This window comes from Salmo salar, chromosome ssa19, assembly GCF_905237065.1.
Source record: "Salmo salar chromosome ssa19, Ssal_v3.1, whole genome shotgun sequence".
Taxonomy (NCBI): Eukaryota; Metazoa; Chordata; class Actinopteri; order Salmoniformes; family Salmonidae; genus Salmo; species Salmo salar.
The window spans coordinates 31,196,910-31,214,779 of record NC_059460.1 but is presented as its reverse complement, the minus strand read 5'-3'; the positions used below and the strand labels follow the sequence as shown (position 1 = coordinate 31,214,779).

Sequence of the window (17,870 nt, the reverse complement as noted above, 5' to 3'; positions counted from 1 at the left end):
TTATAAATTTGCCCCCAAAACAATTCTAACTATTTTTGCTTTGTCATTATGGGGTATTATGTGTAAAAAACAAACAATTTAATACATTTTAGAACAAGGCTGTAATGTAACAAAATGTGGAAAGTCAAGGGGTCTGAATACTTTCCGAATGCACTGTAGGTTGCAGTAACCTCATGATGGGTATCGGGAAAATTTGAGTATGTAGTAGCCTAAACCTATCGCTTTGACATTGGAGTGGGTGAATGGCATATGAATGACAGTCATCCAATATGCTGTAATAGAAATAAAGCCATGCTTATTAAAAAAATAATCATCTTCCCTCATCTTAAACGTCACCGACCGTCACTGATGTACATGTCTGCATGTATTCCTGGGTGTGCATTCCTGGGTGTGCATGCTTGCATTTTTGCTCCCATTACAGCATATTTATCTCAATAAAATTGAATAAGCATGGCACTTTAATATGCCTTTAGGGGGCCCTTTAGTTGTCAGGGGACCATGGCCTTGGATTGGCTTGTGTTAGGAAGGAGGGAAGGGGAGATGATGAGCAACAGCTATGGCATTGATTAACATAAGAAGGGCCTTGCTCATATTAAAACTGCATGCCCATCTGCTGTAAGCAAAAGACAGGAGTTCAGTTTCCCCATCAGTCTGACATTTATTGTATTATTTTCAAACCCGTCTCCACTACACATCTGAGTTCAAATATCTGCATGCCCTCCTTTTCTGAAAATCAATTCCTCTCCTCCATTCCTCTCCTCCCTCGGTTTACAACAGATTGTACCAGGGCTAAGGGATTATTAGACAGTAGGAAGAGAACAAATGGATCTTATCAACCGACCCTCCCCTGCCTTCCAACACGCAAATCCAAAACCTAAAACAGCCTGAGCTCGGAGCTCGTTCCAATATGGATGTTGTTACTTGGTATTTCTTGGTACTGGCTACTAATTAGCACTGGCTTGAAAACCTGAGCTACTTATGAGGACCCTGGGAGGGTGCGCACGCCGCCGACAAGAGGGTGGGAAGAAAAGACGGCGAGGAAAGCGCCGCTGCTGCTTACTAATTTATGACCAGAAATCCCTGCCAGGGTTTTACACTCTTTGATCCTGGCTCCTCTTTCACACTAGTGAGGGAGAGAGTAGCGAAGGGACAGGAGGAGAGAGGAGAAGGGGGGAGCCAGGGGGTGGTGAGGTCAGAGGGGAGAGATTAAGGGGTGTAGGGTGCAAACTAGCACATGGTACAGTGGTTGCTCAACAAAAAGTTTTGCGATTATGCTGCGGGATTTAGAGGTAATTTGTGGTTTAGTACGGTACCCTGCGTCACTACTTCATTGCTCCAGACCAACGCAAGGGGGAGTTAGAGCACTGATTATGCTTTTGGTCCCAAGGCGCTACCGTGTCTCACTGACAATGAATTGGTGACATAAACCAAATAGAAACTGATAATTGTGCACGACTTCAAAATTGAATTTCAAATAACTGAATGATGAGGTTGAAGAAGGTGATTGAATTTAGAACAATAGTGTAAGAATTACTATTCCTCTGTCCTGCAGCTCACACCCAGAAAAATACACTTTTTGTTACTAAAACTGCTGCTACACTAAGGTTTTTATTCTAAGAGAAACTTGGACGATAATTAGGGTGTGGAAATGTTAGGATTATTTTGCTCTTACTGTTGGACTGTAGCCTACTCCCGACCAGTCATGTTGTATAGTGCCCTGACAGCGGTCTAAGACACTGCATCGCAGTGCAAACTGCGTTGCTACAGATGTTGGTTCAATACCCGTGTTGGCTGTGACTGGGAGACTCATGAGGTGATGGTAGGCTTTTGATTTCTCTCCCTCTAAAAACAGAAATAAATCATTCTAAATTACAAACTGGCTATATTTACAAATTAGTAACAATGTCTCACCCCATGTTAAAGAATGGCCTGCTCTCGCTCACTTTACATTATTTGAAACAAAATAATCTCCAAAATATAGTTGTTTTTAAAACAAAATGATTATTATTATTAATTTTGAATTATATAAAAGCCCCTTAAATATTCTCACAGATATACAGTATTATTAACCCTGTTTTTCACAAGCGTAGCAGGCTGTGAATTCTAAAAACAACATTTCTAGCAGGACAAAATATATTGGTCCAGAAGGCGAGGTCACTATATGTGCATCAAAGCTGGGACCGAGAGACTGAAAAACAGCTTCTATCTCAAGGCCATCAGACTGCTAAACAGCAATCACTAACTCAGAGAGGCTGCTGCCTACATTGAGACATTGAGGGTAATTGACATTATTTTAGTCAATTGGAGGTGTACCTGTGGATGCATTTCAAGGCCAACCTTCAAACTCAGTGCCTCTTTGCATGACATCATGGGAAAATCAAAAGAAATCAGCCAAGACCTCAGAAAAACAATTGTAGACCTCCATAAATCTGGTTCATCCTTGGGAGTAATTTTCTAACGCCTGAAGGTACAATGTTCATCTGTACAAACAATAGTACGCAAGTATAAACACCATGGGACCACGCAGCCGTCATACTGCTCAGGAAGGAGACGCGTTCTGACTTCTAGAGATGAACGTACTTTGGTGCGAAAAGTGCAAATCAATCCCAGAACAACAGCAAAGGACCTTGTGAAGATGCTGGAGGAAACAGGTACAAAAGTATCCATATCCACAGTAAAAGAAGTCCTATATCGACATAACCTGAAAGGCCGCTCAGCAAGGAAGAAGCCACTGCTCCAAAACCACCATAAAAAAAGCCAGACTACGGTTTGCAACTGCACATGAGGACAACGATCATATTTTTTGGAGAAATGTCCTCTGGTCTGATGAAACAAAAATAGAACTGTTTGGCCATAATCACCATTGATATGTTTGGAGGAAAAAGGGAGAGGATTGCAAGCCGAAGAACACCATCCCAACCGTGAGGCACCGGGATGGCAGCATCATGTTGTGGGGGTGCTTTGCTGCAGGAGGGCCTGGTGCACTTCACAAAATAGATGGCATCATGAGGAAGCAAAATGATGTGGATATATTGAAACAACATCTCAAGACATCAATCATGAAGTTAAAACTTGGTCGCAAATGGGTCTTCCAAATGGACAATGACCCCAAGCATACTTCCAAAGTTGTGGCAAAATGGCTTAAGGACAACAAAGTCAAGGTATTGGAGTGGCCATCACAAAGCCCTGACCTCAATCTTATAGAAAAGTTGTAGGCAGAACAGAAAAAGCGTGTGCGAGCAAGGAGGCCTACAAACCTGACTCAGTTACACCAGCTCTGTCAGGAGGAATGGGCCAAAATTCACCCAACTTATTGCGGGAAGCTTGTGGAAGGCTACCAAAAACATCTGACCCAAGTTAAACAATTTAAAGGCAATGCTACCAAATACTAATTGAGTGTATGCCAACTTCTGACCCACTAGGAATGTGATGAAAGAAATAAAAGCTGAAATAAATAATTCTCTCTACTATTATTCTGACATTTCACATCCTTAAAATAAAGTTGTGATCCTAATTGACCTAAGACAGGGAATTTTTAAGAGGATTAAATGTCAGGAATTGTGAAAAACTGAGTTTAAATGTATTTGACTAAGGTGTATGTAAACTTCCGACTTCAACTGTATATACTGTATTTTATACCATCTATTGCACCTTGTCTATGCCGCACGGCCAACGGTCACCCATATACTTACATATACATATTATCATTCACCCCTTTAGATTTGTGTGTATTAGGTAGTTGTTGGGGTATTGTTAGATTACTTGCTAGATATTACAGCACTGTCGGAATTAGAAGCACAAGCATTTCGCTACACTCACATTAACATCTGCTAACCATGTGTATGTGACAAATAAAATTTGCTTTGGTCCTATTGGTCATGGCTCCCGAGTGGCGCACAATGGGATTGCCCTGCAGTTCTCCAGCTTTATCCACTGAGATAGCGGTAGGCGCACAAGGTTCAAGTCACGAGGGCAGGAAGCACGGGACGGGCCGCAGAGCATCGCACACAAGGCGGACCTAGCCCATGGGGAAGGGAGGAGGAGGGGGACCCTGCCCCACTGGGTAGCACAGAGCAACACTTAAGGGGCATTGCATTAATAATGGCAGTGACTAGGGAATCGTTCCCGCTGTTCTTAGTGCCTGTCTGCACGTTCAAACTAAAACAACGTAACTAATAATGGCGCAAAAAATTCCCCTTAGATATGAATTCGGAGGGCAGAAATGATTAAATAATAGAGCATTAGTCCTCTCACTAAAGGTGTCAGTCAAAAGTTATACTTAAATCTGAACTGGATTTAACGAAAAATTACATGAAAAGCGCACATTTGTAAATCCTAAAAGTAATTGGAAAGGTAGATACAAATTATTTGTGACATTGTGGTTACAATAAATAATGTAAACAGGATGTAAACAAGATGCTGTGTTTTTATTTACAGTAGTGATGGACAGCTGGAGGCATATAGAAAACAGGTGCTCAAATACTTGTTTTTCACAAGTGTACTGTATTACTGCAGGTGTAGCCCTATCAGCAGGACAATAGACTCTTTATAGCCTGGCTACTGTAGGTGTGAACATCCCCCAACTTGCGACCAAAGAGAACAGACGAAATGGACATTGTTTTCATCAAGCCAGCTTCTTTCTATGGTGCTACCCGTTCCAGGGCTAGGATTTTCAAGAGGATTTGAAAATGAGCCGGAGCTGAGACGATCACCAAAACTAAAAGGTATTTTGGTTTCAGTGCATTTTCTTAAAAAAAAATGTATATAGCCTATCAATGTGTAGTAGGCATACTGTGTAATAAAATCGATAATTAAATAAAGGTTAAATAAAAATAATTGTGTTCTAAAAACGTGAATGTGTTTTTGCAGAACATACAACTATGTCGACAACCATCCGTAGAGATCAGTGGACAAAGGGCTTGACAACGGGCCGCACTGGAAAAACGCATGGTTATACTCCCTGTTCACCCACGACTGCATGGCCAGGCACGACTCCAACACCATCATGAAGTTTGCTGACGACACAACAGTGGTAGGCCTGATCACCGACAACGACGAGACAGCCTATAGGGAGGAGGTCAGAGGCCTGGCCGGGTGGTGCCAGAATAACAACCCATCCCTCAATGTAACCAAGTCTAAAGAGATGATTGTGGACTACAGGAAAAGGAGCACAGAGCACGTCCCCATTCTCATTGACGGGGCTGTAGTGGAGCAGGTTGAGACCTTCAAATTCCTTGGTGTCCACATCAACAACAAATTAGAATGGTGAGATCCTCAAAAGGTTCTACAGCTGCAACATCGAGAGCATCTTGACCAGTTGCATCACTGCCTGGTACGGCAATTGCTCGGCCTCCGACTGCAAGGCACTTCAGAGGGTAGTGTGTACGGCCCAGTACATCACTGGGGAAAAGCTGCCTGCCATCCAGGACCTCTACACCAGGCGGTGTCAGAGGAAGGCCCTGAAAATTGTCAAAGACACCACCCACCCCAGTCATTGTATTCAGCGCACGTGACAAATAAACTTTGATTTGATTTGAAAGTGGTTTGTTTTGCTAGATTCTTATAATGTGTACGCAGCATTTGTGTGTTGGAGTCACTTTTAATTCTTAATTGATCTATCGTTTCTATCATAGGCCACTGTAATCGATGGGGGCTCAGGGCGGTACCATTCTGCTCTTCTGATGAATGTGCACATGGATCAGATTCTAACTTTGAAGACCGAGATCGAGACATTGAAGGCAGACCAGCAGAAAGATAAACATTATCTGAGGGCAGAGATACGGGAAACAGCTGATGCATTGGTCCACAGCCAGGCGGTATTGCAAGAGGCATCACTACAGTCCTTGGTTCGAATCTAGGCTGTATCACATCCGGTCGTGATTGGAAGTTCCGTAGGGTGGCGCACAATTGGCCCAGCGTCATCCGGGTTTGGCTGGCCAGGATGTCCTTGGTTTCTCTCCCTCTAAAATCATAAATAAATAGTTTGGCCTTTATAAATATTATTTTGGCCTTTATTCACATTACAAAATCGGTCACTTTCGTTTTTTTTAAAACAAAATAATCTCAAAAATATTGTTATATATAGCCTGCCCACTGTAGTAAACTATTTCAGCACTGTTCCGTGCTGCTCTGAGACAAGCATGGAGAAACAAAACGTTAATTTATATTCCATGATATTCTTAAGATATATGTGTTGACTGAATATAAGCAAGTGATGTCTGCTAAATAATCAAGTTGATGGCACAGTCATACAGCCTGAGTGACTCACTCATTCATGGCTTTGGATCAAAATAAATAAAGTACCAACATTCTTTCTGATAGTCTTTAAAAAATACATGTTTTGGTTATCCTGACCTGGACACCATGTACAGTATTATACTAGCCCATCATGGGCTATTAGCAGGACAATATACGCTTACCAACACCTCTCTGTATTTTGATACTTTGTGCAAGGCAATTGATCAGCATTAAAAACTTTGTAGATGGGGCCTCCTGAGTGGCGCAGGGGTCTAAGAAACTGCATCGCAGTGCAAACTGCATGGCTACAGACAGTACAGTTTGATACCGTGCCGGCCGCATCACCCCATGTTCAAGAGTGACTTTTTTCTCGCGGTTAAATGAAAATAAATCTCCAAAATATCGTTAATTTTTAAACAAAGTGATTATTATTATTAATTCATTTAGAATTATATAAAAGCCCGTTAGATATTCTCACAGATCAGATTTGCCCTAATGAAAAATGCCCCTTAGATATTAATTTAGAGTCTTCCAATCCTCTAAATGTAATTATTGGCGGAGAGTCACGTCATTGAATTTTTTTTTTGTAGATATACTGTAGGCCTACCGTAGGCTAAATGAGTCTCACTAGTGTTGAGTAATGTGCTGTTAAAAGTGGTGTAGGTCTTAATTATGTAAAAAGCATATTGAAGTTAGAAGCGATAGGATTTGAAGCAATAACTATTTTAGCACTGTTTTGCGCTGCTCTGAGACAAGCATGGGGACTGGTCTTGATAAATCAATGAGATTTTTATTTTCACTGAATATCCGATTGGGTATTGTTTACACTACAATTAGGGTGTGGAAATATTATGCTCTTAGTACTGTAGCCTACTCCTGACCAGTCACTTTGTACAGCGCCATATTTTCCTAACAGAGCGGCGCAGCGGTCTAAGACACTGCATCGCAGTGCAAACTGCGTTGCTACAGATGCAGGTTCGATACCCGTGCCAGCCGCCACCGGGAGACCCATGAGGCGGCTTTTGGTTTCTCTCCCTTTAAAAACAGAAATAAATCATTCTAAATAACAAACTGGCTTTATTTACAAATTAGTGAGAATGTCAAGAATGGCCTTTTTCTCGCTCACTCTAGGTTAAATGAAAATGAAATCATCTCCAAAATATTGTTATTTTTTAAACAAAGCGATTATTATTATTAATTCATTTAGAAATATATAAAAGCCCCGTTAGATATTCTAACAGATCAGATTTGCCCTAATGAAAAATGCCCCTTATATCAGTTTGGAATCCTCCAATTTCCTTATGCTCTTAGTACTGTAGCCTACTCCCAAACATCACATTGTACAGCCCCATATTTTCCGTTCCATCCTAACGGGAACCCTGAGGGTTTCGTTTTTAATTTTTTTGGAATAGAAACACCATAATATTAATAAAATTAATTAAGCTACATTCCTTAAAATCAATCCCATATACTATATTCTTACAAAAAAGGTTTTACATTCTCTAATAATGCCAATATTGAAGACTATCAAATGCTTCTCAAAGATGCCCTCTGGTGGTCAAACTAGCACTAAATAGAATTAATAGTAAAAATGGCTGACAATTAAATAACGTGTCATAGAATTCTGCAGGAGCCCATAAGGTGTGCTGCAGTATGATGCAACTTTTAAAGGAGGAACCACTGTACACACACTCACACACACCCTGCACCCAGAAACCTAAGATCACGTCTTCCGCACAGATGTATTAGAAAACAAATACAAATTTATACACAATTAAACACTCAATCATTCATATACCTACACACACTCTGGACAACATACAGTACATCTTATTCACTGACAAACACAAAAACACTGTCTCACCAAAGCTCACATACGGCACAACACACCCTCTCCCTGAAGCACATTTACACACACACACACAGTTCTGATAGCTGTACTTCTGTTAGGCTGGACACATGACATTTTAAACAATGCTTTTTTTCCTGATAAAAACTAGTTCATTGCATCCACCGTGGAGCCCAGTTTCATAATATTACCATATGTCCCAGCTGCTTGCCGTATTTTTGAAGTAATCACGTAAAAACAGGCCTTATTTTAGGGCATTTTTCACCCTGCCAGCTCCTATTAGTTCTATTGAGCACCGTGGCACCAACTCACCTTCTGAAAGTTCTATTCCCAGCCTTTTGTTCTACGTCACAATGCCTGCTTTGCTATTGTTGGCAATGAGACCTGCCCACGTTGCTGGTAGTTAAAATGTAAACAACCAGAGAGAGAGCAAGATTATGGCGATTCAGATTCTGCATGCTACAGTTGAATACTGCTGAAGGTGGCCCCTGCTGCCCAGTAGGTGAAAGCACTGGAGTCTTTTTTCCAGTCTTCCCAATAGGTGAAAGCAGTCCAGAGGTGGTGGATGCTGAATGGATCAGTGTGGTTCCTCCATGCAGCCAGACAGGTAGAAGGAGGCCAGGCTGGGTTTAGGTTGTTGGGCTGGGAATAGCTGAGGGCCCCTCCGCCTGAGTAGTCAGCGGACCACCCTAATCCTGTGCCTAAAGCCGCTGTGAGGCGTCCCTCCCAAGGCCTGTCGCCCCACTGCTGCAGGAAATTGCCTCCAGTACAGAGGGCCATGAGATGGCTGGCTCACTGATGGAGTCCACAGCTTACTGCACGATTGTGTGTGTGCCTGCATGTGTGCATGTGTACAGGGCCACATTGACTTTCTGTTCATATCTCTGTATCTAACAACAGCTGCCACTCTACCCATCTTACTGTAACATTATGCTGTGTGCCCAAAACCCAGTGAGAGTGAAAAATAATAATAGAAGGTGGTCACTCCTTTTATGTGTGTGCTTCTCTGTTCACATATCTGTGCATGTGTGTTTGTGTGTGCATGCGTGGGCACGTGTATGCATCCTGCCCCCTCCATTGTGCTGTTTGACCCATGGTGTGCAGCCAGCACTCCCCCTGAGGTCCGTTATCCCCCCATCAGACCCCTCTCTCATTAACCCCTGGCTGTCAGAGAAGAGAACTCACCTCCCTGCTTTCTACCACAGGAGCTACACCTTTACATCTATATAGCCCCCGCTAGCACACTCACAGTCAAAACTACTATTACACCAAGGAGACTACAAGTCTACAAATATTGTGCAAGTCTACAAGCATATTCAATTGTAGCCCCAACCATAGACATAAATCAACAAGATCTAGCAGATCTATAAACTTCTCACAAGAAATGGCGACACCACTACCATACTAGAGCTACCAGCCAGAAAGAGATGTACAAGCAGCCACTAAATTATGAAATAAATTATGATTACACAGGCATATTTTCATATCACCAACAGATCTCCTCACTGTTCCATCCCTCAGCAATAAAGTGTCTGGGTGTTCCATCCTTTCAAATCAAATCAAATTGTATTTGGCACATGCGCCAAATACAACAGGTGTAGACCACACTGTGAAAATGCACAGGAGGAGGAGTTAAGAAGGAGTTAAGAAAATACGTTTTAGAAAAAGTAAAACAAAACAACAATATAGTGCATTCGGAAAGTATTCAGATCCCTTCCCTTTCTCCACATTTTGTTACGTTACAGCCATAATCAAATAAAAAAATGTTTTTTATTCTAATCAATCTACAAACAATGCCCCATAAAGACAAAGTGAAAACAATTTTTTTTGACATTTTAGCAAGTATATATATTTTTTAACAGAAATAACTTATTTACATAAGTATTCAGACCCTTTGCTGTGAGACTCGAAATTGAGCTCAGGTGCATCCTGTTTCTATTGATTATGCTTGAAATGTTCCTACAACTTGATTTTAGTCCACGTGGTAAAATAAATTGATTGGACATGATTTGGAAAGGCACAAACCTGTCTATATAAGGTCCCACAGTGCATGCCAGAACAAAAACCAAGCCATGAGGTCGAAGGAATTGTCCGTAGAGCTCCGAGACAGGATTGTGTTGAGGCACAGATTTGGGGAAGGGTACCAAAAAAATTCTGCAGCATTGAAGGTCTCCAATAACACAGTGGCCTCCATCATTCTTAAATGGAAGAAGTTTGGAACCACCAAGACTCTTCCTAGAGCTGGCCGCCCGGCCAATCTGAGCAATCGGGAGAGAAGGGCCTTGGTCAGGTAGGGGACCAAGAACCCAATGGTCACTCTGACAGGGCTCCAGAGTTCCTCTGTGGAGATGGGAGAACCTTCCAGAAGGACAACCATCTCTGCAGCACTCCACCAATCGGGCATTTATGGTAGAGTGGCCAAACGGAAGCCACTCCTCAGTAAAAGGCACATAACAGCACACTTGGAGTTTGCCAAAAGACACCTAAAGGACTCTCAGACCATAAACAAGATTCTCTGGTCTGATGAAACCAAGATGGAACTCTTTGGCTAGTCAGAATTGAGGGCAAGAAGAACGGAGCAAAGTACAGAGAGATCCTTGATGAAAACCTGCTCCAGAGTGCTCAGGACTTCAGACTGGGGTGAAGGTTCACCTTCCAACAGGACAACGACCCTAAGCAGACAGCTAAAACAACGCAGGACTGGCTTCGAGACAAGTCTCAATGTCCTTGAGTGGCCCAGCCAGAGCCCGGACTTGAACCTGATCTAACATCTCTGGAGAGACCTGAAAATAGCTGTGCAGTGACGCTCCCCATCCAACCTGACAGAGCTTGAGAGGATCTGCAGAAAAGAATGGGAGAAACTCCACAAATGTACAGTACCAGTCAAAAGTTTGGACACACCTACTCATTCAAGGGTTTTTCTGTGTCCAAACCTTTGACTGGTAAACTTTAGGCTGTAATCACTGCCAAATGTGCTTCAACAAAGTACTGAATAAAGGGTCTGAATAATTATGTGAATGTGATATTTCCATTATTATTTTATAAATTAGCAAAAAATTCTAAAAACCTGTTTTACTTTGGTATTATGGAGTATTGTATGTAGATGGTTGAAATATTTTTTTCGTCATCAATTTTAGAATAAGGCTGTAGCATAACAACATTTGGAAAAAGTGAAAGGGTCTGAATACTTTCCGAATGCACTGTATATACAGGGGGTACCAGTACCGAGTCAAACTCTAGGATCCAGTTGCAGAGGGAGGTGTTTAGTCCCAGATTCCTTAGCTTAGTGATGAGCTTTGAGGGCATTATGGTGTTGAATGTGGGCCTGTAGTCAATTAACAGCATTCTCACAAATAGGTGTTCCTTTTGTCCGGGGGGGGGCAAACGGCATTGTGGAGTGCAATAGAGATTGCGTCATCTGTGGATCTGTTGGGGCGGTTTATGAATTGGAGTGGATCTAGGGTTTCTGTAATGGTGGTGTTGATGTGAGCCATGACCAGCCTTTCAAAGCACTTCAAGGCTACAGACACGAGTGCTACGTCATTTAGGCAGGTTACCTTGTTATTTTTTGGCACAGAGAATATGGTGGTCTGCTTGAAACATGTAGGTATTACAGACTCGGTCAGGGACAGGTTGAAAATGACAGTGAACACACTGCTGATCAGCGCATGCTGTGAGTACACATCCTGGTAATCCGTCTGGCCCTGCGGCCTTGTGAATGTTGACCTGTTTAAAGGTCTTACTCACATTGGCTACGGAGAGCATGATCACAGTTGTCTGGAACAGCTGGTGCTCTCATGCATGCTTCAGTGTTGCTTGCCTCAAAGCGTGCATTGAAGTCATTTAGCTCGTCTGGTACGCTCGCGTCACTGGGCAGCTCTCGGCTGGGCTTCCCTTTGTAGTCTGAAATAGTTTGCAAGCCCTGCCACATCCGACCAGCATCAGAGCTGGTGTAGTAGGATTCAATCTTAGTACTGTATTGACCCTATACTTGTTTGATGGTTCGTTAGACGGCATAGCATAATTTCTTATAAGCGTCCGCTCCTTGAAAGCGGCAGCTCTATCCTTTAGCTCAGTGCGTATGTTGCCTGTAATCCATGGCTTCTGGTTGGGGTATGTACGTACGGTCATTGTGGGTACGACTTCGTCGATGCACATATTGATGAAACCGGTGACTGATGTGGTATACTCATCAATACCATCAGATTAATCCCGGAACATATTCCAGTCTTGGCTAGCAAAACAGTCCTGTAGCTTAGGATCTGCGTCATCTGATCATTTCCTTATTGAGTGAGTCACTGGTACTCCCTGCTTTAGTTTTTGCTTGTAAGCAGGAATCAGGAGGATGGAATTATGGTCAGATTTGCCAAATGGAGGGCGAAGGAGAGCTTTGTACACATATCTGTGTGTGGCGTAAAGGTGGTCTAGAGTTTTTTTTTTTTTTTACTCTGGTTGCACGTGTGAAATGCTGGTCAAAATTAGATCAAATGGATTTAAGTTTTCCTGCATTAAAGTCCCTGGCCACTAGGAGCGCCACCTCATTTCTTTCATTTATATAATGATCAAGCCACTCATAAAATTTCATTTTTTTTGTTAACAAAAAAATCAGACAGGTAGAGTAGTAAATCTAAAGAGAAAAAGTGAGAGATGAAATGTGGAGAGCAGTGATGGTGGCAGTTAGTGTTAGGGATTAGGGAAAATAGGATTTTGAATAGGAATCAATTGTTTGGTCCCCACAAGGATAGTAAAACAAACGTGTGTGTGTGTGTGTGTGTGTGTGTGTGTGTGTGTGTGTGTGTGTGTGCGTGCGGAGGGGGGCAGGAGGACACTTTCGAGAAAGTTGATTATGAGTCCCATCAAGTGATCAATGATTTCATTAATAAGACGGATCGCAAGGCTGTCATACCACTGACAGGGTGCTGAGGGATAATCCGCTCCCTACGCTCCATTTTCCCCAACGCCCGGAAAACCGGCCTCTCTCCTCCCCTCCTCCCTGGCCCTCCATTCCTCCAATATTTCCAGACACACGGAACACCACGGAAAAGGGATGGGAGCAGAGGTGGGGGGGTTTGTCTTGATGGGGGTGAGAAGGTGGGGGAGAGGGGGGCAATGAGTAAGGAACGGGGTGAGGGAGGGAGGAGAAGAAATGTGAAAATCCATTTTGAAACCCATTTTCAATTAGGGTCCACAAGCTGTTATCACAGGTGTCGCAGAATAGGGGCCCCGTAAGTGAAAATGTCTCCTATCCGTTTCTGAAATGAAACCTTATCTGAGTGGCACAAAGATGGCCGGGGACAGCGTATCTGTAAATTACTTTCCATCCCGGCTGTTAAGCGGAAACTTTATTTCTGATAGATGACATCCCCCTTCTATTTACAATTGATCATTTAAATGGCTACCTAAAAAGGTGGCCCCTCACTTTTTCTTCTTTATCTCTCCCCTCCTCTCTCTGCATCTCCCCTTCTCTCCTCTCTCTCTCTCTGAGATGTTATATGTTTTTAAAGCAGTCAACAGCTCTTTTTCTCTCCTAAACACTTGCCACGCTCTCCGTTTGGGTTAGCGATTTCGCTGGTAACCTTCTACATGTAAGCAGAAAATTCCTTCCTCTTCAAGGCTCAACTTTTGGGCCTCTGAGACTCCTGCTCCTGCCCTTCCAAGCGTGACCGTTAAAGGGATACTTCAGGATTTTGACAATGAAGCCCTTTATCTACTTCCCCAGAGTCAGATAAACTTACGTATACTATATTTATGTCTCTGCGTGCAGTTTGAAGGAAGTTGCTAAATAGTGTTAACCCAATTGCTAACTAGCGCTAGCGCAATGACTGGAAGTCTATGGTAACTGCTAGAATGCTATAAGATATTATAGACTTCCAGTTATTGCGCTAACAATAGTTAGCGTTGGCTCGCAAAATTACCTCTAATTCCTTCATACTGGATGCAGAGACTTAAAAATGGTATCCATGTTCATCTGACTCTGGGGAAGTAGATAAAGGGCTTCATTGCCAAAATCCCAAAGCACCTCTTTAAAAAGGTTCTGAGTCCTTCCTTCATAAACTATTAGGTTCACAGCAGAGGAGGCTGGTGGGAGGAGCTATATGAGGGCGGGCTCATTGTAATGGTGGCTGGAATGGAATCAATGAAACGGAGTCAAACACTTTGTTTCAATGTGTTTGGTACCATTCCATTGATTTACATTCCTTGCCTTTACAATGATCCCGTACTCTTATAGCTCCTCCCACTAACATCCTCTGGTCTACAGAAAACCCTGCTACTTTAGGGCATGCATTCCACTACAATTTCCTAAACTAGCTCACTAACTCAAACCCTCACTTCCTCTCTCTCGCTCACTCTTTCCCTCTCTTCTAGCCCTCCCTCTCTCTCTCTACTCCTCTTTGTCCCGCTCTTCCCTCACTTTCCTATTTCAGCAGCATCCATATAAAAAAAATCCAATGAACCATCCAACCAGAAACTTCTTTTTTTCACCCTCTCTCTCCTTAACCAATAAGCGGGGGCCTTTCCCCTCCCTTCTTTTCTAGTTTTTTTTTTATTTGCAAATTATCGCATGACGACAGGATTTATTCAGCCAAAGAGCATGGACATCTTTTTTTGGAAGGCCCGGGGAAACAACAAAAGAATCAGGAGACTTTGTGGTCCACCTGCCTGGAGAATGATGAGGGTGGGGGGAGGTCTCCCCCTTGCCCCTCCTAAAGAACACCAATCACAGCATTGTTGTGGCTCAGTCGGCCCTTTTGAGCTGTCAGGCCAGGGGAGCGGGCGAAAAGATGAATAGTACACGGGATGAAGCCACCATTTAGCCAACCATGTGGGAACGCTAGCTAGCTAGCTCCCCCTCCAAGACTCCACATTACAAAGCCAAGCAAGCTCTCTCAACTCCGACAAAACTTACATAGAAGAATAAGAGAGGAAGAGAGAGTGGGGAGAGAGAGGAGTGCACGTTGGCAGAAAAGAGGGTAGTAGGATATAGAAGTGAGAGAAAAGAGAGGGTGAGAGATGAGAAAATAACAAAGGAGCAAAGAAAGGACAGAAAGGAAGAAACAAAAGTGTTCCACTGTTCTGATTTTTATTGAGTTTGGGAACTGCTCAGGACATATGTACACACACTGTTACATAGTGTATGTGTAAACTAGACCAAGGTCTAGGGTTTTAACTGAATATAAGTAGTGTTTTTAATCATGATTACAAACCACAACTAATTTACTTGTGTTATCTATACACAATATAAAGAACCAAAACATTCTAATCTTTAGAAAGAAAAAGTTATATTTATGTGTTTGTTCTTTGTGTTCTGGAATTAGATTTGGGAGAGTGGTTAGTAACGTCATGATTCAATTTCGTCACAAAAAACATTGCCTCCATTTCATATGAAAATTGGAGTCATTTAATCAAATTATAACCTCTAGGACTTGCCAACATTTGAATCAATTAAGTCCCCCAAAAACTTGGACTTAGACACAAAGCCTATCAGGTGAGGTTTTCCAGAAAATTATTTCCATATGCTTTAATCACAAACAAAACCAAAACACGCAATCGTGTAGTAATTGTATTGCAACAGAAAACACTTCAGCGAGCTAAAGCTAAACAGCCCATAAGTCCACCAATAACTGCTCCTAGCTTTTACTTCTTCAGTTCTAATCGTAGCATGCTGTGGTGGAGTGGTGTCCTACAGAGTTTCCCCTGTGTGGGTTCAGGGGCCACTCCTCTGCTGCATGATGGGGGAAATATTCACCTGGGCCTTCCTGAGAAGAGCCAGTCACTGGGGTTCCTCAGCTGCTCACAATTACCTTTTGTTTGTATGGGGAAGGAGCGGGGACAGGGGCTACAGGGGTTAAAGTTGACAGGGGTGTAAGGTTACACCTGATAAGATGTTATGAGTTCTGGGGCAACTTAGAGAATGTGCTGTCATTAGAACCTGCACAAAAAATGTGTAAGCCATCTCTTTCTCTGTGGATAAGTATCGTCCCTCATTCCTCCTATCTTTCTCTCTCTCTCTCGTGATCTTGGATAAGAATAGTATTGTTTGTTTCCCTACTCTTTAACCCCAGGTATTACCCCTTGTGTAGGTTCAGATCATTGCGGGAGTACGTTTCCAAGACAAACGTTACGTTGTTAGTAGGAGTAATTACCAGAGCATTAAAGAAAAATGCACAATCTCCAGAGCCAAATTACATCCATGCATTTTCCACACCGCAAAACTTATTTTTCACTTCTCTCATTTAATTAATAAAATAGTGTTGCCATATGGGAATGCGGACCTGGAATGATAACATTTGACATGCTACAAATCAGATGGAAGCCCAGGGCAACAGAGTGCTTCCCTACCTCTCTCTCTCTGCTGACACCCCTAAGTCTACTACCCCCCCCCAAAAAAAAACATAACTCTTCCAGCTGCAGCTAATGACCACAGCTGCAACTTAAGTCATGGTCATTTGTCCTCTAGGTTTGTTATGACTTTTGTCTGGCAGTCCCAGTCACTCCTGGAGAAAAAAATATTTTGTTATCTAATATTCTTCATTGCTGCAGCTGTGTTGTGAGGGCCAAAAGACTGAACAATGAAAATCTTTTGTTGTGTATTCAAGATGTTGCATATATGATTGTTGTATCAAATCAAATGTATTTATATAGCCCTTCTTACATCAGCTGATATCACAAAGTGCTGTACAGAAACCCAGCCTAAAACCCCAAACAATGCAGGTGTAGAAGCACGGTGGCTAGGAAAAACTCCCTAGAAAGGCCAAAACCTAGGAAGAAACCTAGAGAGAAACCAGGCTATGAGGGGTGGCCAGTCCTCTTCTGGCTGTGCCGGGTGGAGATTATAACAGCACATGGCCTAGATGTTCAAATGTTCATAAATGACCAGCATTGTCAAATAATAATAATCATAGTCGTTGTCGAGGGTGCAACAAGTCAGTAACACAAGGGTAAGTGTCAGTTGGCTTTTTCATAGCCGATCTTTGAGAGTATCTCTACCGCTCCTGCTGTCTCTAGAGAGTTGAAAACAGCAGGTCTGGGACAGGTAGCACGTCCGGTGAATAGTATTGTTTGAACTCTCTAGAACTCCACTTTCTCCAAAAGGGCCTGACCTCGTTTTAAACATAACACGTGATTGAGTTTGTCAGAATATGATCCATTCACATCTTGCATTCCACTACAAACAGCATGCTAAATGAATAAACACCAATATCTTAAGTTTATGACCAAACCATTCAACTCCTTGCAACTTCCTGTTCGGAGTGAGACAAGACAAGAAAGCGACAGGAGAGTGATGGAAGGGACCAGTGAGGAAGAGAACAAGAGAGGACCAGAGAGGGTAAGGAAGGAAGGAAGGAAGAGGAGGTAAAAGCTGGAAACAATCCTTACCATTGGATGTAGTGCTGGAGGCCACAGCCTTCTCGCTGATGTCGGCGGACGTGGACAAGCCCTTGGTTGCCACAATGGTCTCCACCTTCTTCTTCTTCTCAGCTGCAGAACTGGCCTGGGACTGGGTTTCCATGGCGACTGCTCATTCCTCAGCACCTCATGGAGACAGGACACCTGGGGGGTAGGGAACAGGTGTACAAGAAGATGTCAACAAGAGCAGTACAGTATCGTCCCATTGCAGAGCTTTATTAGAGCAAACTGTCATGCTACAGACTTTCCTAACATTCTCTCCAGATGCATTGGTCTTCCAGTGATGATTGTCCAAGGAGTGTCTATCATAGTAAATCTCTTAACACTTTTGTTTTGTTTAAAGCTTCAAGAAATTGTTAAATTGACCAATTCTTTA

At 42.7% G+C, this 17,870-nt stretch overlaps 1 protein-coding gene across 7 annotated transcripts in view; it reads right to left on the bottom strand.

The window, feature by feature from the left end:
• LOC106578655 (transcriptional activator GLI3) overlaps positions 1-17,870 on the bottom strand; it is a 196,708-nt gene that overhangs the window by 143,161 nt on the left and 35,677 nt on the right. For all 7 annotated transcript variants that reach the window (XM_045702217.1, XM_045702216.1, XM_045702220.1 and 4 more), the window contains one exon: positions 17,465-17,638. In XM_045702217.1, coding sequence (XP_045558173.1) covers positions 17,465-17,597 — 133 coding nt within the window. In that variant the 5' untranslated portion in view covers positions 17,598-17,638. The remainder of the gene's footprint in view (positions 1-17,464; positions 17,639-17,870) is intronic.